The following is a 25,843-nucleotide window of genomic DNA, read 5'->3' on the forward strand; positions in this document are numbered from 1 at the left end:
ATGTTATACGTCAATGCCTCTACAAACACACAGATCAATGGAGTGAGATCTTATACGTCATCGCCTCTACAAACACACAGATCAATGGAGTGAGATCTTATACGTCATCGCCTCTACAAACACACAGATCAATGGAGTGAGATCTTATACGTCATCGCCTCTACAAACACACAGATCAATGGAGTGAGATCTTATACGTCATCGCCTCTACAAACACACAGATCAATGGAGTGAGATCTTATACGTCATCGCCTCTACAAACACACAGATCAATGGAGTGAGATCATATACGTCAACGCCTCTACAAACACACAGATCAATGGAGTGAGATGTTATACGTCAACGCCTCTACAACCACAAATATCAATGGAGTGAGATCATATACGTCAACGCCTCTACAAACACACAGATCAATGGAGTGAGATCATATACGTCAACGCCTCTACAAACACACAGATCAATGGAGTGAGATCTTGTACGTCAACGCCTCTACAAACACACAGTTCAATGGAGTGAGATGTTATACGTCAACGCCTCTACAAACACAAATATCAATGGAGTGAGATGTTATACGTCAACGCCTCTACAAACACACAGATCAATGGAGTGAGATGTTATACGTCATCGCCTCTACAAACACAAATATCAATGGAGTGAGATCATATACGTCAACGCCTCTACAAACACACAGATCAATGGAGTGAGATCATATACGTCAACGCCTCTACAAACACACAGATCAATGGAGTGAGATCTTATACGTCAACGCCTCTACAAACACACAGATCAATGGAGTGAGATCTTATACGTCAACGCCTCTACAAACACACAGATCAATGGAGTGAGATGTTATACGTCAACGCCTCTACAAACACACAGATCAATGGAGTGAGATCTTATACGTCATCGCCTCTACAAACACACAGATCAATGGAGTGAGATCTTATACGTCAACGCCTCTACAAACACACAGATCAATGGAGTGAGATCTTGTACGTCAACGCCTCTACAAACACACAGATCAATGGAGTGAGATCTTGTACGTCAACGCCTCTACAAACACACAGTTCAATGGAGTGAGATCTTGTACGTCAACGCCTCTACAAACACACAGATCAATGGGGTGAGATCTTATACGTCAACGCCTCTACAAACACACAGATCAATGGAGTGAGATCTTATACGTCAATGCCTCTACAAACACACAGATCAATGGAGTGAGATGTTATACGTCAACGCCTCTACAACCACAAATATCAATGTAGTGAGATCATATACGTCAATGCCTCTACAAACACACAGATCAATGGAGTGAGATCATATACGTCAACGCCTCTCCAAACACACAGATCAATGGAGTGAGATCTTATACGTCAACGCCTCTACAAACACACAGATCAATGGAGTGAGATCTTGATTGACACTGCAACTCTTGTAACTATATTATGGGGACAAATCTTGTACCCATGTACCCACAATTTCACATTTCATGACATAAAGTACCTATGTCATCGGCCAAAGTAATGTGAATAATTGACATCATCAGCTTGTTAAAAGCAAAAGGTGTATCGTCGGATCATTGGCTTTCGGACATCATACGTTTTTGGATGACCATGTTCATTGCGATTAGTCACACTATCACGGGGGTGTAGCATCACACAGACATTGTAAATACTCAGGTGATGTTGACTTTTATAAGTGAATGGGATGTTTGACAGTGCTTAGAGAGAAAACTACGAATGTTTCTTTAGCGTCCGAAATGCATGACATGGCCATACTGACCATCAGCATAGGTTTGACATGGGAAGTGGTAAAGTGAACGGTTTGCCTACCATCATCCAGGATGACGAGGAGCGGCGCCACCAGGTCACACATGCCCTGCACGTAGCCCACCTCCAGGTGCTGCCACACGTACCTGCAGGCAGGGAACACATGGAGTTACGTTACCTGGACGTGCTCACAGGCCGGTATTCTGCCCCAAATCTCCAGCAAATGTTACCTGGACGTGCTCACAGGCCGGTATTCTGCCCCAAATCTCCAGCAAATGTTACCTGGACGTTCTCTGCCCCAAATCTCCAGCAAATGTCAATAAAAATTTTGAATTTGGAACTTAACATTTCCCAATTCATTATACAATGTGTTTATATATATATATAAACTAATAACTAATTTTATGCCTTTGTAGAAGTAACCTGTATTCACTAATAACAAGACCAATAAATTGGAACAGGTTTTGCATTAAATGTAATCTCAAATCTACCTCAAATTTAAGAAAATATATATTTTTTAAAAATCGTTCAACATACGTGCACATGATGTTCCTCAGCTTCTCCAGGTTCTCGTGGGTGAAGTACCAGTAGTTGCGGTCGCATCGCTGCACGTCCTTGTCGATGCGGTGCAGGTTGAGAGCCACGGTGTCCAGCAGTTCCGGCTGGGGAGGAAGAGTGAGTTTGTGAGTGAGTTTGTGAGTTTGTGAGTGAGTGAGTGAGTGAGAAAGTGAGTGAGTGAGTGAGTGAGTGAGTGAGTGAGTGAGTGAGTGAGTTTGGTTTTACGCCACTTTTAGAAATATTCCAGAAGTATCATGGGGTGGGGGAACACAAGAAATGGCCTTCACACATTGTACCCCTGTCGAAAATTACCAGGGTCTTCGATGTGATGAGCGAACGCTTTAACCACTAGGCCACCCCAACTGCCCAGGAAGAGGATGGTTGGTTGGTTTGTTGTTTAACGCTGCACTCAGCAATATTCCAGCTATATGACGGTGGTCTGTAAATAGTCAAGTCTGGACCAGACATGCAATTGCAATTGCAATTGGGATCGATGACATGCATCAACCAAGTAAGCGAGTCTGACCACCTGATCCCGTTAGTCGCCTTTTACAACAAGCGTTGTCACCTTTTACGGCAAGCATGGATTGCTGAAGACCTATTCTACCCCGGACTCTTCAAGGGTCAGGAAGAGGATGGAGATGAAAGGGGCGGAGGAGAGAAGGGGTTTATACCCCCTTGGAACAAAATGGGAACACTGATTTGGTAAATTCAAAGCAAAGTGATTTCATAGTTAAATTATCAATCCTGATGACTTCACTGAAAACAATAAACCAACTGTTCCGATAAATGAGGCTTTTGTAACTTAAATACAAGGTGAGGTGAAATGGGGTTTAAGATTATTGCACTTATATTGCAACGTGCATGCATGTAGTGTGTGTGTGTGTGTGTGTGTGTGTGTGTGTTGTGTGTGTGTGGTGTGTGTGTGTGTGGTGTGTGTGTGGTGTGTGTGTGTGGTGTGTGTGTGTGGTGTGTGTGTGTGTGTGGTGTGTGTGTGGCTGCTTGTACTAGTTGAGACTAATGCCGATTTTATAGTGCTAGCCCACTGATATTCCATGTCGCAGTTTAACATGAATACCCCACTCAGACACAGTACACCGACTCTGATCCGACCAGTCCTTGTTTTAGCCCCTTAATGCCGAGCACCAAGCAGGGTAACAACAAGTACCATCTATTAACGTCTTTTGGTATGACAAGGGCAGCGATCAAACCCCCGACCTTCCGCTCTCCGGGCAGGTGCTCTACCACTAGACCACGGATGCAGACCAACTTGAATATGAAGCCCAGGAGATGATCCGGGGGAGACAGTGTGACACACAATCAGCCTGGCCTGACACATCATCTCCAGCATCCCACACTGAGACAACTTACACAGTAGATGCCACCATTGGAAGCAGGAGAGGCAGGGGATATGAGGGACTCCTTGGACGCCGACAGGTGACGACTGCTCTCTGAAATTAAAACGCCTGTCATTACAACACTATACTGTACTTCACCCGTATTAATCTTATTCAGGACAAAACTGAAGGGCATACGACATTGCCATTGTCAAAAACTCAACAGAGAAATAACAAAAGCTTCTGAGCACCAATGATATACACTAGCTGGTATGCCTACAAAGGTATGCCTAGCATAGGTTGTTTAAGGCCAATACTAACACAAATCTTCACGGGATAAACCTGCTTAGAAGTTTGCATGGCTTTACAGTCTGGTTAAACGCCGCTTTGGTCAGTATTCCAGTTACATCATGGCCTGCTTAATGTGAGTGAGTGAGTGAGTGAGTTTGGTTTAATGCCGCTTTTTACAGTATTCCAGTTATATCGCGGCGTGCCAGCATAATGTGGGAGGAAAGCCTACAGTGATGCAGGTCTCAGACGTTTACCACTTTGGTGAAACCCACGAGCATAGGTATGGTGCTGACAAACCTAGAAACATAAGCAGGGCAAACCGCGATTGGATCATAGATTTCTGGCGTGCCCAAGGACACAGCTCTGCTCAGTGAACTGTGGCGCCTTAGACACCTGGGCCATCTGTGCACCTTGTTGTCTTGAAGTTGAGACAATTGTTCACAATATACAGAAAAAAACATAATAATAACCACAGCAACAATCAGAATTCATGAAAGTAGTTTGTGACAAAATGTTCTCCGAACAGACAAATATATAAAAGCAAAACACTGACAAATAGTTTGGGAGATAACAGTGAGTTTGTTGTAATAAAGTTAGGAAAGTTTGCCAGTAGCTGGACAGGGGAGGTGCCGTGTGTATGTTATGTGGCCTCAGAGAAGCAGGCAAGTCACAAAGCCGAGATTACTTACACACAAAAACATGTCATTATGAACTGTTAGAAACAAAGAAGAGAATATTTCATAAATAAATGCAACTTAAGTTCAAATATTGTAATATTTGTTTGTTGTTTAACGCCGCACTCAGCAATATTCCAGCTATATGACGGTGGTCTGTAAATAATCAGATCTGGACCAGACAATCCAGTGATTGATATCATGAGCATCGATCTACACATATGGGATACGATGACATGCATCAACCATGTCAGCTAGCCTGAACACCCGATCCCGTTAGTCGCCTCTTACGACATGTATAGTCGCCTTTTATGAAAAGCATGGGTTGCTGAAGACCTATTCTACCCCAGTTCTTCATGGGTCCAATATTGTAATATATTGTAACGGGACATGTAACAATAGCTCTATCAGGAAAAAAGGAACAGTTTGAACAACAGGCACGAAGGGCTCGGCTTTGTTTCAGCGCCTGTTCTCACAACTGTACCTCTAGGGTCTGCTCAACTGTCAGTCCTGGCTTCAAGCCTGAATAACCATCTTTTCCATGGAATAATTTATTTTATAATGTGTGTGTCTATACAGATCAAGTATTTCCAGATAACACAAAGACAATGTCTGTTTCTTACACTCGCTGTTCAAGTATTTCCGCTTCAAACAGCCATTAAAATGTTTCGTGAATTTTTCAACTTCTCACATTGGAAATAACCAAGGTTGTAAAAGGTGTGCGTTAAGAGGATGATGTTTCACTAACCCCGACCACTATAAGGCCTGCTTATCACGGTGACAAACACCAAAATATGATAAGCATTCAAGGCAGACAATTAGTCAGAGGGCATCCTGATCAACATGATCAAAGACACAATGATCCAAATACTACAGAAATATCAAAGTATTATCTACAAGAGCAAGAAGTCAATTTGACAAAGTGTTAAAATATTTCCCTCAAAGAGAATGGATACATTCGGTCATCCTGATCCTCAGACCAAAGACACTCTTAAAACATGGTGGCCATCCATTCCCCATGCTGACATCCCTGACTCGATAACGTAGGACTTATCAAAGCTGCTGTATTTCACACAGTAATCATTGCAATAAGTCAATATATGATAGTAAAGCTGAGCCATCACAAAAAGATAGGTTCGTCTTTTCAAAATAAAGGATAAATGCGAATATATTTGCCCTCAGAAGAAATTCTATTATTGGAAGTTGTGGTAACTTCTCACCTTTCACTTTTTGTGTTTCTGATTAAATTTTTACAAATCCGTATTTTACCAAATTGAAAGGTTAAATCAGGCCAAATAAAACTCAATATTTAGACACTATATGTGACCACCAGGAGAAAAGGGACCTTATACTAGGATACAATTGTGCTGTGACATCATAAAGACGTTGGACGTCAACTTACTTCAGTGAAGATCGTCACACGTGATGTCATGTATCTCTATAATAAATATGGACTGAAGCTTGTGAATTTGTGTCTCAGAGATACTATAATGAAAAGGTCCCATTTCTCCTGGTCACATGTTTTTAATCTAATCCTTAAAAAAATAATCCGATAATCAATCATACATGACGTTGACTGAAACAAAAAAAACACTTTTAAAAAATAAATAAGTTTTCCGAGAATGAACCCATCTGTTTGTGGCGCGACAGTTGGAGAGAGAGAAGTAAGCTAGCCCACACACCAAGGGTTTCATGCTCAAACGCCGAAGTCATACCGGCGCCCTCTACAGTCAATGCATCCGTCAACCGCTCGTCCGTTCCGATGGAGCTTAACTTGTCCCTGAGATGACAATGAGAGTACTCCCCATCATTTGTCTCCTCCTCAATCACAGCGCTGTCCACTGACAACTTGGTCACTACAACACTCCTCTCAACACTACCCTCACGCTCAGGCTTCGAAATGTCCGTGGCTTCGGAATCCACAGAATCGTATTTTGACCTATCAGTGAGAGAACCTCCCCGTGCTATAGAGTCACCAAGCCCATCGTCAGGGCTGTCTGCAAGGGAGCTAATCCTGCGATGGTGGGCCGGCGAGTCTGTCTGCACTATGGTATCGACCCTTGTTAGTTCAATACTTGGCTTGCGCTCGGGCGTCGGTGTGGTCAATGCTGTAGAACTCTCCTCCATCACAGTGTCAGGGTGGGAATATTCCTCAGAGTCAAACGACTCAAACACCTCATTACTCAAACTCGAGTCTTTTCTCACAAGTGGAATATGTCCGTCGGTGCTCTCCTGGGAGAGTTTGGCGAGATTGGCCGCCATGATTTCCTTGTCCCTCTGTCGGACAATGGCCTCCACGGCCAGCCACTCGGACATGACCCGCTCGTACTCATTCCTGACATGGGCATCCCTGGCTTGTCGCTCCTCCAGCCGGCTGTCAAACTTGTAGTGCCCCAACAGGTAGGGCCACACCTGTAACGAGAAAACAGCAAACTGTCTAGTGGTATGCACTGTGTTGAATTATCTTCCTTAGTTAATGTCCATGGTGCCATTGTACAAAACAACCTTAGCGCTACGACTGTCGTAAGTCTATGTTAAGGTATGGGAGTTACGATCACCTCAGCACTAAGACCGCTTTGTACAACGACACCCATCTCAATAAGTTAGTGTTTCCAGTTCCTGGTGAGGCTATCCTAATATTCCTTGAACTGTTCCCCTATATTCTATTGTATTATGAGATAATCAGGTGAGGTTTCTGGAACAGGATGTGATATGGACTACGTCAGTACAACACAAGATGGATGCGACTTTAGGCCACACATTTTATTTCATAGTTAACTGATAGAAGGTGAGGTGAAATGGGGTTTCACATCGCATCCAAGATTATTGCACTTCAATTGCGACATGCATGCACACGTGTGTGTGTGTGTGTGTGGCCTCATGTCCTAGCCCGGACTGATGCCGATTTATAGTGCTAGCCCACTGAGATACCATGCCACAGTTTAACACGAATACCCCACTCAGACACAGCATACTGACTCCGAGCCGACCAGTCCTTGTTTTAGCCTCTTAATGCCGAGCGCCAGATAGGATAACAACAAGTGCCATCTTTTAACGTCTTTTGGTATGACGCGGCTGGAGATCAAACCCCGGACCTTCCGCTCTCCGGACCAGAAGACCACGGAGCTAGTAATGGGAAAAAATAGAACTAATAGGTAGCGTCATACTTTTTGTATTGTAAGCTACTCAACTTTAAGTGAGGATACTGAGTAACTATAGATAAAAGGACAAAATGTTCAACACAGGCTCCTCTAACTGGAAGTGCTACTCACGTCTTTCCTCAGCTCATGTGATATGCCGCCATAATACACAAGTCTGTATATCTCCCCTGCATTCTTCACCTGCAACACAGACAGACGGAAAGTCAGCTCCTTCAGTGAACAGTGTTTGTTTGTATGTTTGTTGTTAAACACTTCACTCCATTCAAGCCATTATATACAGTCAAGTTTCGTTTATCCGACACTCGTTAATCCGACAATCGGCTTTATCCGACACAAATGATGGGAACCGATTAAATCAGTGCTATTTAGACCCGTTAATCCGACAGTCTCGCATTCCGACTCTGACACATATAATTTGCAACGAATTACTGAAATCACTATTTTAATCAGTCGCGTTAATCCAACACAGTGATCAGCATACTCCGTGGTCATCTACCCGTGAGTATACAGCCCGTGTTTTGATGCGAGACGAGTCGGCGAGTAGCTGCATATTTAAACGGCTGCAGAGATAAACTTGCTTAACAATAAACAATTACTGCTTTAAATAAACAAAACAGGATTAATCACATGTCTAGATTACCTCAATCTCATAAAAATTGGATACAAGTTCTCGCTACCGCTGATGACATCCCATTACAGGTCACGTCAGAACGACCATTCGCGAACTTTAACCGACCAATGAAATTACTAACAGGAAGTCAACATTAGCCACTAAGAAAGCAGCTTTCTGAGCATTGCGGCACTAATTTCAAATTGGCGACTTCCATCCCAGACTATGCTTTAAAAGGTATCTTAAATCAGTCATTCAGTCTGTTACAGTAGTTTGAATCGTTATCTGTCGTGTAGTTGTCCAATTTTCGATCACAAACGTTGATAATACCGAATTTCGTTTATCCCACATACTCGTTAATCTGACATAATCATATGCAACCAACAATGTCGGATTAACGGGACTTGACTGTACTCACCGTCAAAAGAAATGCTAACCATAGAAACATAGAGAGAATAATGTACTTTAAGAAGAGATGTTTCAAATGTGTACCAGTCAATCACTCAAGTGTTACCACAGATTGTCTTTATTCTTTTAATGTGATTTCCAAACTTTACACGCTATTCCAGCGTGAGACGGAAGGGGTGTCTCGAGTCTTGGAGCGATGACGTCACATGTGAAGCATCGGTTCAAACAACGTACCAGTATGTTTGCTTGTGCATCGAACCAATCTAATATCTCTTGATTATGAGTAATTCTTCATATATCAACCAACATTTATGGTATTCGCTTTTATCACAAAATGAAAGTGAGTGAGTGAGTATGGTTTTATGCTGCTTGTAGCAATATTCCAGCAATATCATGGTGGGGGACACCAGAAATGGGCTTCACACATAGTACCTATGCAGGGAATCAACCTGTGTCTTCAGCTCTACTTGGGAACACCTTAACCACTAGGCTCCCCCATCGCCCCACGGATGACACATGAACACATACCACTCCATCCACATTCAGCTCCTCCCACTTCTGCTGTGTGAGTCCCTGACTGGCATCACACGGGTCATCAGCTGCCACGATGGTGTTGTGCACCAGCCCCGACAGGTGCGTGCGCACGGTCTTCAGGTGGCGGCAGTGGGCCAGCCCTGAAAGGTAGGAGCTGCACCATGTACTTTAGTCAAATAGTTCCACCCTACTTCAGTTCCAACCGACTTCAGTTCCACCCGACTTCAGTTCCACCCTACTTCAGTTCAATCCTACTTCAGTTCAACCCTACTTCAGTTCCACCCGACTTCAGTTCCACCCGACTTCAGTTCCACCCGACTTCAGTTCCACTCTACTTCAGTTCCACCCGACTTCAGTTCCACCCGACTTCAGTTCCACCCTACTTCAGTTCAATCCTACTTCGGTTCAACCCTACTTCAGTTCCACCCGACTTCAGTTCCGCCCGACTTCAGTTCTACCCTACTTCAGTTCCACCCTACTTCTGTTCTACCCGACTTCAGTTCCACCCAACTTCAGTTCCACTCTACTTCAGTTCCACCCGACTTCAGTTCCACCCGACTTAAGTTCAGTCCTACTTCAGTTCAACCCTACTTCAGTTCCACCCGACTTCAGTTCAATCCTACTTCAGTTCAACCCTACTTCAGTTCCACCCGACTTCAGTTCCACCCGACTTCAGTTCCACTCTACTTCAGTTCCACCCGACTTAAGTTCGATCCTACTTCAGTTCAACCCGACTTCAGTTCCACCCGACTTAAGTTCCACCCGACTTCAGTTCCACCCGACTTCAGTTCCACCCGAATTCAGTTCCACCCGACTTCAGTTCAATCCTACTTCAGTTCAACCCTACTTCAGTTCCACCCGACTTCAGTTCCGCCCGACTTCAGTTCTACCCTACTTCAGTTCCACTCTACTTCAGTTCCACCCGACTTCAGTTCCACCCGACTTCAGTTCCACCCGACTTCAGTTCAATCCTACTTCAGTTCAACCCTACTTCAGTTCCACCCGACTTCAGTTCCACCCGACTTCAGTTCCACCCGACTTCAGTTCCACCCGATTTAAGTTTGATCCTACTTCAGTTCAACCCGACTTCAGTTCCACCCGACTTAAGTTCCACCCTACTTCAGTTCAACCCTACTTCAGTTCCACCCTACTTCAGTTCCACCCGACTTAAGTTCAATCCTACTTCAGTTCAACCCTACTTCAGTTCCACCCGACTTCAGTTCCACCCGACTTCAGTTCCACCCGACTTCAGTTCAATCCTACTTCAGTTCAACCCTACTTCAGTTCCACCCGATTTCAGTTCCACCCGACTTCAGTTCCACCCGACTTCAGTTCAATCCTACTTCAGTTCAACCCTACTTCAGTTCCATCCGACTTCAGTTCCACCCGACTTCAGTTCAATCCTACTTTAGTTCAATCCTACTTCAGTTCAACGCGACTTCAGTTCAACCCTACTTCTGTCCAATCCTACTTCAATTCAAGAAGTTCAATCCTACTTCAGTTCAATCCTACTTCAGTTCATCCCTACTTCAGTTCAACCCTTCTTTACCGGGTTGATGTTCCAGTAGGGAACATGTCAGAACCAACAAAAGTCCAGCATCTTTATCCACACAACACCATGGAACAAACAGGTCTTGGGTCCAGACCTTGCACAAAGAGTAGGAATGGATTAAGGGGGTAGCAAGTGAGAAACCCAGAATAGTTAAAGTATCACACATCTTCCTGAGGTAATGGAGTTAACTGACTAAAAAGTCCAGTTTCCACCCTTGCTGAACTAGGCTGGAATCTTGTGGCTTAATCATAGCGCCACCAGTGGCTATTACGAGTTATGTCCCTGCTATGTCCCTCCTACTGACTTATCAGATTCCACCTCTCACATCACTCGCATTTGCTTCAAAATAAAAGGTGGCATCCAGTGAAGACGATCTGATCAATAATCAATATCCTTATTGGAAGAGATTGGGTTTTACCTCGCGAAGTACATCAAATCACTTGCGCACCTTCATCAAAACCACGAAAAGATTTAGAAAATATCTGTCGACACCCATTTGACAGTACACCTGATGTTGATTTCCCGATATTGATTGGACTATGCACAGACTCATTAGTCCTGCCAAACTGTAACTCTAGAATTCCAGTCTAGTTCAGCAAGAGTGAAATCAGACTTTAATAATCACTTGCCTCGGAAAGAGGGGCATAAGGATAAGTAGAATTTTGCCATCTTTTTAGCGGTTTGCTATATGTCATGATTAGAGTGAGTGAGAGAGTTGGGTTTAATGTCGCTTTTAACAGTATTCTAGTTATATCGCGGCATGTCAGCTTTATGTGGGAGGAATGCCCCAAGTGATGCAGGTCTCAGACGTTTACCACTTCGGAGAAACCCACGAGCACAGGTATGGTGCTGACAAACCTAGAAACATAATCGGGGCAACCCGGGATTCGAACCCACAATCATAGGTTTCTTGCATGCCCAAGGGACGCAACTCTGCACAGCGATTCACGGCACCTTAGACGACTGGGCCACCCATGCCCCCTCTCATGATTGGAAGGACTGGTGGACTAAAACTATCCTGACATCGTATCGTGCAGGACAATGAGTGGTACTCCCACCACACTGAACTTACATCCATAGAAGGCTCGGGATATGATCTGCTTCCTCATGGTGTCACACAGCTGCTTGATGTGGGCCCTGCAACAGACCAGCTCACGTCTTACATCCTCACCACATACAACCATCTGCTACCTTACCCACTAACCTTGGAGGTATGAGAGTTACGCACTAACCTTGGCGGTATGATAGTTACCTACTAACCTTGGCGGTATGACAACTACGCACTGACCTTGGCGATATGACAGTTACGAACTAACCTTGGCTAAATGACAGTTACGCACTAACCTTGGAGGTATGACAGTTACGCACTAACCTTGGCAGTATGACAACTACGCACTAACCTTAGAGGTATGACAGTTACGCACTAACCTTGGAGGTATGATAATTACCCACTAACCTTGGAGGTATGCAAGTTACGCACTAACCTTGGCGGTATGATAACTTCGCACTAACCTTAGAGGTATGACAGTTACGCACTAACCTTGGTGGTATGATAATTACCCACTAACCTTGGAGGTATGCCAGTTACGCACTAACATTGGCGGTATGATAGTTACCCACTAACCTTGGCAGTGTGACAACTACGCACTAACCCTGGCGGTATGACAACTACGCACTAACCTTGGAGGTATGAGTTACGCACCAACCTTGGAGGTATGACAGTTACGCACTAACCTTGGAGGTATGACAGTTACGCATTAACATTAGAGGTATGACAGTTACGCACTAACCTCGGAGGTATGATAACTACGCACTAACCTTGGAGGTATGACAGTTACACACTAACCTTGGAGGTATGGCAGTTACGCACTAACCTTGGCTTTATGATAGTTACGCACTAACCTTGGCGGTATGATAACTACACACTAACCTCGGAAGTATGATAACTACACACTAACCTTGGAGGTATGACAGTTACGCACTAACCTTGGAGGTATGACAGTTATGCACTAACCTTGGCGGTATGATAGTTACGCACTAACCTTGGAGGTATGATAACTACACACTAACCTTGGAGGTATGATAACTACGCATTAACCTTGGAGGTATGAGAGTTACGCACTAACCTTGGAGGTATGATAACTACGCACTAACCTTGGCGGTTTGACAGTTACGCACTAACCTTGGAGGTATGACAGTTACGCACTAACCTTGGAGTTATGACAACTACGCACTAACCTTGGAGGTAAGACAACTATGCACTAACCTTGGAGGTATGACAGTTACGCACTAACCTTAGAGGTATGACAGTTACGCACTAACTTTAGAGGTATGACAGTTACGCACTAACCTTGGAGGTATGATAAATTACAGACCATCTGTCCCAAGTAAAAGAATAGACGTTCTTAACCTCAGCCAGCAACTTTCAACATTAATTCATGAGGGACATATAATCTGTAATTCTGAGTTGGTTATTTTCCATATCAACCATAATTTTTCTTTCTGAGAAAATGTAGAACATAGACATGGTCTACTGTCACATTGTCTGTGATGTCATGAACAATGAATAACTTTTCAATTATTAGCAACAATGTGTTTGTATAAAATCACGTTGCTATGGGACTCTTATCACACAATAAAAACATTTAAACAATTGGCAGGGATTAGTATGAAGCATTAAACAAAGATTATAATTATATCCATGCTCCTTCACACAGTGTACCAGGGAACACTGTCTTGGGTCTTTCAGGAACCATTAGCCTAACCAATATCTTACAGGGGACACCTAGAAAGGCTTCACATATTGTACCAGGGAACACTGTCTTGGGTCTTCCAGGAACCATTAGCCTAACCAATATCTTACAGGGGACACCTAGAAAGGCTCCACATACTGTACCAGGAAACACTGTCTTGGGTCTTCCAGGAACCATTAGCCTAACCAATATCTTACAGGGGACACCTAGAAAGGCTTCACACATCGTACTCAGGGAACACTGTTCTGGGCCAACTCATGAAAATGATGATTCAGGTTTCAGGAATATAGCAAGTGAGTAATGCTTAACATCGCTGTGGACATGATGAAAGGTTTTTATCTCTGTTGTATCACAGAGTCACATCAGACTGTGATGCAGGTCAAGGTCAGATCAGAGAGTGATGCAGGTCAAGGTCAGATCAGAGTGGGATGCAGGTCAAGGTCAGATCAGTGTGGGAGGAGATCCCACATGATGCAGGTCAAGGTCGTTCAACACCTTAATGAAACCCCAAGCAAGGGCAAGGCAAGACAACCAAGGTTTATCATCAATGTCAGTCTGGGACTTAAACCCAGCAGATCCTGGCACAGGGAAGGGACATAACTCTGGACAGTGACGGGAAAAATAGGGTTAAACAAAGTTAACAGTTCATTTTGTTTTTCTGTGGCCCTTGGTAATCTGAAGCACTGTACAATAATTACAAGGTTTCTGTTGCTGAGAAATGAGGGCAAGAGTTTGCACTTCAAGGTAATATTTACAACATAGAGTACTCATGACCGGGGTAAGAAAATATGGAACACAGCCACAACATCTATACTATTTTTTTATGTAAGAAAAAATGATGCATGAAAAAGCATGAGAAATTAAAAAAAGAATTAATTATTTTTTTATGTAAATATAGCCAAACATTAAATTGAAACAGGTTCGGACGACAAATAAAAAACTTGACAGGGTGGACAATATTGTGGGGCGAGATGAGTTCTCTCCCTTAGAAGACATCATGAAAAGGACATGCGGTAGAGAGAGTGCATCCTCAGTATAGAGCATGGTCAGTATACAACACATACTGTCTTATAACGACAACCTTACCTTGTTTCCCAGTTTCTAAAAAAATAACAATAAAATATTAAATATCTCTTTTGAGCCAAAATATAGATTCACATAAAGATTATCTGGAAATATATATGTCAGGGAAAGAATTCCATGCATGAAGCATAAATAACAGAAGTTTTTACAATAATGAAATAAATTTATGTTACAGCAAAAAAACAGTCAATTCTGTATAAAAAAAACATGGACATTCTGTTGCTATAATGAGGTTGCTCCTTCCCATGGTGTCCGGCCTAAACTACATGCGGGACTTGTCAGTAGAACAAGGACTTATCTAAGCCTTCCCTGAGGCCAATACTGTATTCGACGTAATAAGCGCACAGGGTGCTCTCAAAATTAGAAATAGGGGGCTCTTATTAGAATATAACTTTGGTGAAAGAGTTGAAGATCGTGAATTTCGTAGTTTATACTGACAGCCTGAAATGATACAAAAGAAAAGTCTGTGCGTGTTATACACGACAGATAAATTTTCCCAGAATTTCATTGCCCGTCATTAAGGGTGCATATAACACACGAGTGCATATTATACACGAATTAATAAGTCTTATGTGCATTGATCAATCGGAAGGGTGCTAATTGGTATTGTTCACTTGCCAATATACATTGTATTAGCAAATATCACAGTGGGCGCTTATTAGAGCAGGGCGCACGAATACGGTATTCGGTCCAAAGTCTGTGGCAAATGTTAGTGGAAATTTCCAAATAGGATCGAAATCCTTCTCATTCATGCTAGTTTATATGTCCCAGCTAATGTGTAAGATGGTAATTTACAAAATGCCATAATAATTCAGTCATTCTACAAATTAACTGAAACATCTGTCCATTTATTTAACAGGTTGACTAACACTTCTTAAGCAGTTCAAAAAGGCTCAGAACATCACAAAAGTCTACTTATAACAGGATTAGAAGCCACAATATAAAAACATATGCAAAAACATTTATTTTCTTTTAATCCTCTCATTTTCAGTCGCTGGTGGCTGGAACTCAACATGAACAAGCTTGGAATTTATTATAATAAAATAAATGGACAGTTGTGCGAGTTGCCTTGTAAAGTGACTGAAATATGTAGTCATTTTGTAAATTGCTCAAGTGACAATTATAGTCATTTTCCACATTGCTTGATTCTACTCACTGACTGTATGTAACATATATCACAAATCTGATGGTGTTGTAGACTCACATGAGCAATAAAGATGATAATAAGGAGTGGTTATAAAGTGTAGTCTGAGAGTCCTGCATAGAAATCAATGCTAAGAATGGAATGGAACCATCTAAGAGTTCATTTCTGAACATATTTGGAGAAATAGTTATTGATCCTTCAAACATTTTCAACTCACTGGACCAAAAACACACTGGGCGGCATCATAAAAGTTATTTTGTCTAAAATATAAATACAAAGAATGGTCGTCGGTACCTGCCATTATGGAGGACCAATGGCCCAAATGGTTGCTATGGAAACTGACTTAAACTTTGGATGGAGAAGAACGGAACATATTTGACACTGACCGCTAGGAGAATCATCCCAGCAAAGTTTGGGGATAACTGCCTCATTGGTTTTGGAGATGACTTGGAAATACAAAAGTAGTAAAATGCTGACATAACTTCACTGACCCTATGTGGGCCCAATGACTGAACACAGCAAGACTGAAGATAAATACCCAATGACAACTTCAAATTAATATAAAAATTTAATACAGATGTCAATCTGTTGCATTGATCTGATCAACGGTGTGAAAACACGCAAATTGTAATAAAACTCAATTTTGACAACAATGACACTACTTGCATGCCAACCGTCTACAACACCCGTAACCCTTTCAAACAATCACTGGCATATCACTTCCAGGGTAAATTTGGTTGTCAAAACTATGAAATGTGATCATGTTGATAAATAATACTACTTAAAACAAGTTAAAGAATACCCAAATTTTTCAAATGACGACAGTTAATCTGCCATGGCTATTTTCAGATTTTTTATGTATGTCTATAGTTAATGGCTTTGACAGATTAACTATAGTCAACTACAGTTGTTCTTCAACAACTTTTGAGTAGTGTACATTGTTTCTCAATATAACAATATCATTCAAACAGCGACCATCTTGTGATCCTTTGAAAGGCAACAGCATGATGTATTTAGCACCCTGGGCTCTCACAGACCTTGAATCAATTGTAGGGGCACTCAGAAAACTACAAACTGTTATTTGTAAGGAGAACCATTGGTCTCTTAAGTCATCCTAAAAACGAGGCAACTGAGTGAGATTTGAGAAATGTTGTGGCAACATGAGGAGTGACTGATATGAGACAACAGTGGATGGGGAACTTACAGGAGTGGGGGACTACCATGAAGGCCACTTTGCACGGTCTTAGAACAAGGCGCTAGGAACAAGACAGTGGTGTTGGCACAGGGCACTAGATACATCAGTACGTGGTGTTCTGCAGGTTGGCATGCCGCTATGTGTGGACGAACACGTACAGGTACCTGTGATTGCCCTGCGACTGGGTGAGACACGTGTTGTTCTGAACTTCCTGCGCTCGGGCGTACGACTGCACGGAGGACTGCGCCAGGGGGCTGGGGGGAAGGTGGCGACGCACGGGCCAAGGGGAGCGTTCACCTGTAGGCTTGGCTTTCGGGTCCATCATTTCAGCAGCTGAAAGAGCAAATCATACTCAGTATCAAACCTTGCTATCTCACCGGCTACGTCACAATTTAACCATTTGCATAATTAATGATCATACCCAGTATCAAACCTTGCTATCTCACCTGCCATGTCACAATTTAATCATTTGCATAATAGATGTCAAGCAAATAAACAAACAGAATTTGTTCTGTCTGCATTCTGAGTTACAATACTGTGTCCCAGGATAGTCAGACTTCAACCAATAGACGGCCGAGGTCCCCACATGTGCACATACTTACTGATGAGGTCAGGCTTGAAGGAAGCGATGATTCTGAAGACATAGTCAGTGGCCTCGTCCTCGTCAGCACTCGAGCTGCTGGTGCTGCCTTGGCTGCCATGGCTGCTGCCGCTCGACAGACGACTGCCCTTACGCTTCAACTTGGGGAACACTTTGCCTGTAGGGAAAGAAACTGCAAAATTGTAAGTTTGAGTAAAGTTCAGATTAGCTCAAAGATTCACATTGATCACACATCCAACATATGCAACACTTTTATCACACATCCAACAAATGTAACATTTTTATCATGTTTATCACACATCCAACATATCTGACACTTTTATCACACATCAAGCATATGTAACACTTTTATCACACATCCACCATATGTAACACTTTTATCACACATCCAACATATGTAACACTTTTACCACACATCCAACATATGTGACACTTTTATCACACATCAAGCATATGTAACACTTTTATCACACATCAAGCATATGTAACACTTTTATCACACATCCACCATATGTAACACTTTTATCACACATCCAACATATGTAACACTTTTACCACACATCCAACATATGTGACACTTTTATCACACATCAAGCATATGTAACACTTTTATCACACATCAAGCATATGTAACACTTTTATCACACATCCACCATATGTAACACTTTTATCACACATCCAACATATGTAACACTTTTACCACACATCCAACATATGTGACACTTTTATCACACATCCAACATATGTAACACTTTTATCACACATCAAGCATATGTAACACTTTTACCACACATCTAACATATGTAACACTTTTATCACAAATCCAACATATGTAACACTTTTATCACACATCCAACATATGTAACACTTTTATCACACATCCAACATGTGTAACACTTTTACCACACATCCAACATATGTAACACTTTTATCATAAATCCAACATATGTAACACTTTTATCACACATCCAACATATGTAACACTTTTATCACACATCCAACATGTGTAACACTTTTATCACACATCCAACATATGTAACACTTTTATCACACATCCAACATATGTAACACTTTTATCATTAATCCAACATATGTAACACTTTTACCACACATCCAACATACATAACACTTTTATCACACATCAAACATATGTAACACTTTTATCATAAATCAACATACGTAACACTTTTATCATAAATCCAACTTATGTAACACTGTTATCATATATCCAACATATGTAACATTTTTATCACGCATCCAACTTATGTAACACTTTTATCACACATCCAACTTATGTAACACTTTTATCACACATCAAACACAAGCAGTATTCCAGTTATTTCACGCTTTTGTTGACTAATGTGGGAAGAAAGCCCAAAGTGATGCAGGTCTCTGACGTTTACCACTTTGGTTAACCCCACAAGCATAGGAATGGTGAGACAAACCTAGAAACATAATAGGGGCAAACCAGGATTCGAACCCACAATCAAAGGTTTCTTGTGTGCCCAATGGATGCAACTCGGCACAGATGATGGGGCACCAATGCCCCATCACAGAATGAAACAAATGGAATGTCTGAAGCTTACTGTGAACAACTTGTGACTTTGATATTACTTGTCAAACAAACAATTTTGGGCCCAATCAAAACAGAGAAGTGTCACAGATATACCCTTGTTCCTTGAAAGCCAGGAAATACAAATATTTTTCCACCACCTAAACCACAGCTTGCCTCAACTAAGGTTCAGTTGGCTGGAGTAATCAATATGCATGTTCGTTCTGTCTCAGATAAGGTAGCTGAGATTTCAGATACAACCAACAGCAAAGGGCATAGATTTTTACATAAATCAAAGCAGAATCATTGAAATAAAAAACAGTTGACAGATCTATACACCACAGATGTTCTTGCATCTGAATGACTCAATTAAAATAAAAAAAATTACTTGAGGCTATTTTGAATATATTCCTACATTTGTTGAAGTCATGGATCTGAGCATGGTGCTCTAACACTGATGAAGAATAATTACTTCATGATGTAAATACTTCATTTAAGCAAACTTATTAACAGTCTACAATATATTCAATTTGAAACTTTAATTCAACTAAACTATGATTCAAAAATGCAAGTGAAATACAATGTCTAAAGCAAGCACAATGATCAGTGCATGTCACGTTTTTTAAACAAAACCAACAACATCACAATGAACTCAGAATAAACAACATCTGTTAGTGATCTACTCAGTCCAGGACTGTGGTGTAGGGGCACCTGTTAGTGATCTACTCTGTCCAGGACTGTTGTGTAGGGGCACCTGTTAGTGATCTACTCAGTCCAGGACTGTGGTGTAGGGGCACCTGTTAGTGATCTACTCAGTCCAGGACTGTGGTGTAGGGGCACCTGTTAGTGATCTACTCAGTCCAGGACTGTTGTGTAGGGGCATCTGTTAGTGATCTACTCAGTCTAAGACTGTGGTGTAGGGGCACATGTTAGTTATCTACTCAGTCCAGGACTGTGGTGTAGGGGCACCTGTTAGTGATCTACTCAGTCCAGGACGGTGGTGTAGTGGCACCTGTTAGTGATCTACTCAGTCCAGGACTGTGGTGTAGGGGCACCTGTTAGTGATCTACTCTGTCCAGGACTTTGGTTTAGCTGTTAGTGATCTACTAAGTCTAAGACTGTGGTGTAGGGGCACTTGTTAGTAATCTACTCGGTCCAGGACTGTGGTGTAGGGGCACTTGTTAGTAATCTACTCGGTCCAGGACTGTGGTGTAGGGGCACTTGTTAGTAATCTACTCGGTCCAGGACTGTGGTGTAGGGGCATACTGTCATGCAGTCTACCAACAGGAATAATGCGCTAGACACATTCCCACATCATCAAAAACATCCCCATACGAAATCATCTTATTTCAGAGTGAGTAAGTCTGCTGCTGTTGCAGTATTCCAGCATGGCAGGTGTCATCAGAAATGTTCTTCATACATCGCAGCCATGTAGGGAATGAAACCCATGCTTTCACCATGATGATCAATAGCTTAAACCTCTAGGCTACCCCACCGTCACATATTCGTATTTCTCATTTTGGACATAAGTGAGTGAGTATTATTTTATGCCCCTTTTAGCAATATTGCAGCAATATCACGGCAAGGGACACCCGAAATGGGCTTCACATATTTCAGAACATAAACAAAAGTCTCACATCAACAAGTTTATGACAAAAGGTTAGTCATTAAACCTAAAAGATTCCAGAAATGACTGCACTGGCTTCCACTGCCTGACATGTTTTATCTCCCTAATGCCGCCCCCGTTTCAAGTGAGGAATGTTTTTGATCACAAGTTTGGTGATTACCTTTCCCCCTCTGAGACCAGAGAGGGGGGTCAAGCTGCCCATGGGGGAGGAGCCCAGTTTCCAGGCAGGACAGGAAGGCAAGCAGGTGCCCCCCCTTGGGGAAGTGTATGGGAGGCCGCTGCACCCCGTCTTGGCCAACCAGGACAATTGTACCCCCACAGTCGGCTGCAAGGAACATGATGGGCGTGGTCAGTACAAAGCTTAGCATGTGAGTTGATGTTGTTGTTCAAGGTTGAATCATATTGATTACAGAAACATTCTGTGATACGTTTTTATAATTTATCTGCCTATTTTTCAAATAAGTACTTCAATCAATCAATCAATCAATCAATCAATCAATCAAATCCTGGACTTGTGCAGGACAAACAAGCACTTTGACCTCCAGCTAATTTTCAACAGTTAATATCTTAATTTACAAGAGTTTACAAGAATGAATGAATGAAGGAATGAATGAAGGATGGAAGGAAGGAAGCTGACAGACTCACGTTGTTGGTGGCAGTGGATGTAGACAATCTCATCAACGTAGATCGTCATGGCGAACTCCCAGTACATGCTGTAAATAGATGGACCAACATGTAGCAAATACCTGCTCCCTTGGAAGAGGGTACCATGGTAACCATAGCAATAGACAATATGACCATAATTCTTTGAGTAAGAAATATAAAAATATAAATACGACACCCATAAAAGAGATATTAATTAAAGAATAAAAAAATGAATAGGCATTAAATCAATGGAAAAATCAGTTCTGTCGTTTCAGCCTTACAACTTTGTTAATGCTCTGTGCTTATTTCACCCAGCAGTTACAGCTGGTGCAGTATGATTATGTACAGTCAAGTCTCGTTAATCCGACACCCGTTAATCTGATAATCGGCTTCATCCGACACTAATGATGGGAACCGATTCAATCAGTGCTATTTAGACACGTTAATTTGACAGTCTCGTACTCCGACTCCAACACACCTAATTTGCAATGAATTACTGAAATCACTCATTAATCAGTCTCATTAATCCAACACAGTGATCAGCGTATTCCGTGGTCATCTGCCTGAGAGTACACAGCCCATATTTTGTTGCAAGACGGCTGCAGAGATAAACTTGCTTAACAATAAACAATTAATGCTTTAAATAATTTTAGTTAATGCTTTAAATAAAGACAACAGGTTTTATCACATGCTTAGATTACCTCAATCTCATCAAAATCAGATACAAGTCCTCGCTATCGCCGAGGGCATCCCATCACAGCAAGGTCACGTCAGAAGAACCTTTCACAACTATGACCAACCAATGAAATTAGCCATTTAGAAAGCAGCTTTCTTAAGCATTGGGGCACTAGTTTCAAACTTGCGACTTCTAGACAATGCTCTTAAAAGTATTTTGAATAGGTCATACAGTCCGTGACAGTTGTTTTGTGTTAAGCTTTAGAGGTTGCATGATTAGAAAACATATTCCGCTAACAATGTAACATAACAATATGAATATTTCAGTTTTCTTTTCTTTGTTACGTGTTTGTATTGTTATCTATCGTGTAATTGTACGATTTTTTATCACAAACATTGATACTACTTAATTAATCTGACAAACTCGTTAATTCAACATAATCATACTCAACCAACCATGTCGGATTAACGGGACTTGACTGTATACCACCACACTGTGAAAGGGTCACAACTGAAACAGTACGTTGATGTATCCAACAGTGAGAAAGGGAGGCAAGGCTACCTGGCATTCCAGCAAATATCACTGCAACCATTCTGTACAATCAAATGTTATGCAGCAATCTAAGGGCTGATGATATCGCTCACTCAAACAATATCAGCTCGGCACAAGCCAGTTACTACCCTGAGACCTAGACTGAACATAGAGAAAAGACTAGGGAGCATTGTTTGTTTGTTTGTTGTTTAACTTTGAATTAGTGAACACTGTGACAGTTTTTACATCTTAGTGAAGTTTGAGTTAACACAATTTCAGTGTATCTGCTATTTTTTGTTTTAGCTGAAGGAAATCACTGTGGGATTTTTAGGAAAATGTGCTCATTAATTCACATTAATGGAAATCAAGCACATAAAAAAAGGGAAAACTTGCTTTTCGTGGGCAAAAAAAGAATTCAAAACTCATGCAATCACATTCAGTAAAACAGATGTCATCGTAAGTCCCAGAAATAGAAACTGTCAACATACAGGTTTTTTAAAAACAGACACAGAATCAACAGAAGACTCCATACAGTGCAAGGTGCTCAGATATCTCCTTTGCACGAGGGTAGAACTTAGCAAGGGGATTAATTCATTCCACTCAGCACGGAAACGGAGAATGCCTTCCATGTGTGGAATCAAACCTGGTCCAGGACACTTGAGACACAATTGATTGATTGGTTTGTTTTTTAACCCCGCACTCGAGTCTGGACCAGACAATCCAGTGATTAATATCATGAGCATCGATCCACGCATTTGGGATCGATGGCATGCATTAACCAAGTCAGCGAGCCAGACCATCCGATCCCGTTAGTTGCCTTTTACAAGCATAGTCGCCTTTTACAGCAAGCATGGGTTGCTGAAGACCTATTCTACCCCGGATCTTCATGGGTCTTAAGATACAACCGCTGGGCTACTCAAGGTCATTATTACGTGGGAAGAACCACTATTGTTAAATGACACTTTTGGGATACTTCATATTGTCATACTAGCCTACCATGGCTTCATACTGGTCGTAGTGGTATGATGTGAGCACACAGATAATGTCATACTAGCCTACCATGGCTTCATACTGGTCGTAGTGGTATGATGTGAGCACACAGACAATGTCATACTAGCCTACCATGGCTTCATACTGGTCGTAGTGGTATGATGTGAGCACACAGACAATGTCATACTAGCCTACCATGGCTTCATACTGGTCGTAGTGGTATGATGTGAGCACACAGACAATGTCATACAAGTCTGTGTTAAGTGTATTAGCACAAGACAGTATAGCCAATAATGAGTGCTTTGTGAAACGTGACATTCCCATTTGTAACACTTAAACCAAGACTTTTACTTTTTTAGCCTAATGAAAAATAGATGAACAACTTCTTTAATACATTTAGGAGCAACATTTCGGTGTAGGTTCTAACACCGTTATCAAGCAACCTTGGCCGAAACGTCGCTCAAAGTAATACTAAAGAAGTTGTTCTTCCATATATGTTGTCCTTACTTAGTGCTTCAACTTAGTGCTTCAACCCTTCTCAAAGAAGTTTAACACCCTCATACTTTGTGTAGTCACATTAAAGATTCCATGCAAGAGTCATCATGAAACAATTAAAAAAGGTTACCATGGTTACAGTAATTTTAGTTGGCATTTTGTTTGTTTTGTTTTTTCATGCAGCATTCGGCAATATTCTAGGTATACGTCTGTGGCCTGTAAATATTGAGTGAGTGAGTTTGGTTTTAGCAATATTCCAGCAATATCACAGAAGGTGACACCAGAAATGGGCTTCACACATTGAACCCATGTCGGGAATCGGGCCTGTAAATAATTGGGACAAACCAGTGATTGATATCATGAGCAATGATCCACTCTGATGAAATGCCATCAACCAAGAAACCACGCCCCTTACAGCCAGCAGTCCATGCTGGGGACCAATCAAACCGTGGAATCCCAGCTAGCGGGGCATTTTCACATCTGATGCATGCTTCTCATATCTAATGAGAATTCCATGAGTGAATGGGCATGACTACACACCACACCTAGCAATATCCCATCAATATCACAGGTGGGGACACCAGAAACAGGCTTCAACACTGTATCCATGTGGGGAATCAAAACCAGGCCTTCAGCATGACCAGCAAACACTACAACCACTTGGCTACCCAACAACTCCTGATGGTGAAAGTGTGCACAATGTGTAAATATATACCAGGAGTGGACCTAGCTAAGCTCTCCAAACCTTAAATCAGTGATTTTAACTAGCATTTTTAGTCTACTAGTCCTTATAATGATAACATACAGAAAAAACGCTAAAAATGTCAAATTTCTACAAGTCCATAAGTACATCAGTGTATTGGGCAGTTTGGCAAGGACTACAGGAGGACATTTGCCAATTTCTATCGCTACCTTAATTAGCCTGATAGATCGAGAAGGCTTCCATGGACACCAACCTTTACTTCAATACACATGTTGAATGCCTTCAACTGACTTCAATCTTTCTACTACGTGTCTTTATGTTACATCAAACATAGAGAGGCATTTGCTATTTGATAACTGTTGTTTTACATCAAACATAGAGAGGCATTTGCTATTTGATAACTGTCATTTTACATCAAACATAGAGAGGCATTTGCTATTTGATAACTGTCGTTTTACATCAAACATAGAGAGGCATTTGCTATTTGATAACTGTCATTTTACATCAAACATAGAGAGGCATTTGCTATTTGATAACTGTCGTTTTACATCAAACATAGAGAGGCATTTGCTATTTGATAACTGTTGTTTTTTCATGAATATATGTTTGATAATGTTTAACAATCATGCACTGGGGTTTTTCCAAAACAAGGCCACATATCCTGTCATGCAGACATTTAAGCACAGAACCATCCCGTAAAACATATTGGCTTGCCGATATTCCAGCGGACACTTCAGGACTGTGTGAGGTTAACAAACACTAACCCTGAACACCAGGATGAACAAGAAGACAGGGTTCATGTCAAATTGGTCATGATGAGGAATTCTCAAAGACAATCAACAATTTGGGAACACACAATGCCATTTAGAAAGTGATCAAATGTAACAAATGTTCTATTTAGGATAACACTTTCTTTGTAAAGTACAGATTCTAGTGTCTCATCTGGGATTCGAA

The 25,843-nt window shown here is 41.7% G+C and overlaps 1 protein-coding gene across 11 annotated transcripts in view; it reads right to left on the reverse strand.

Moving 5' to 3' along the window:
- Positions 1-25,843, reverse strand: part of LOC139456080 (small G protein signaling modulator 1-like) — a 74,572-nt gene that overhangs the window by 10,396 nt on the left and 38,333 nt on the right. For 3 of the 11 annotated variants that reach the window (XM_071237595.1, XM_071237590.1, XM_071237591.1), the window contains 12 exons: positions 21,495-21,562; positions 21,010-21,174; positions 17,672-17,842; positions 17,228-17,402; positions 14,734-14,748; positions 11,967-12,031; positions 9,337-9,482; positions 7,902-7,970; positions 6,312-7,041; positions 3,699-3,778; positions 2,307-2,431; positions 1,833-1,915 (listed from right to left, as the gene is read on the reverse strand). In XM_071237595.1, coding sequence (XP_071093696.1) covers positions 1,833-1,915; positions 2,307-2,431; positions 3,699-3,778; positions 6,312-7,041; positions 7,902-7,970; positions 9,337-9,482; positions 11,967-12,031; positions 14,734-14,748; positions 17,228-17,402; positions 17,672-17,842; positions 21,010-21,174; positions 21,495-21,562 — 1,892 coding nt within the window. The remainder of the gene's footprint in view (positions 1-1,832; positions 1,916-2,306; positions 2,432-3,698; positions 3,779-6,311; positions 7,042-7,901; positions 7,971-9,336; positions 9,483-11,966; positions 12,032-14,733; positions 14,749-17,227; positions 17,403-17,671; positions 17,843-21,009; positions 21,175-21,494; positions 21,563-25,843) is intronic. The other 8 variants (XM_071237599.1, XM_071237594.1, XM_071237592.1 and 5 more) reach the window with 7 other exon arrangements.

Source organism: Haliotis cracherodii, unplaced genomic scaffold (assembly GCF_022045235.1).
Source record: "Haliotis cracherodii isolate W230 unplaced genomic scaffold, xgHalCrac1.p SCAF_11, whole genome shotgun sequence".
Classification (NCBI taxonomy): domain Eukaryota; kingdom Metazoa; phylum Mollusca; class Gastropoda; order Lepetellida; family Haliotidae; genus Haliotis; species Haliotis cracherodii.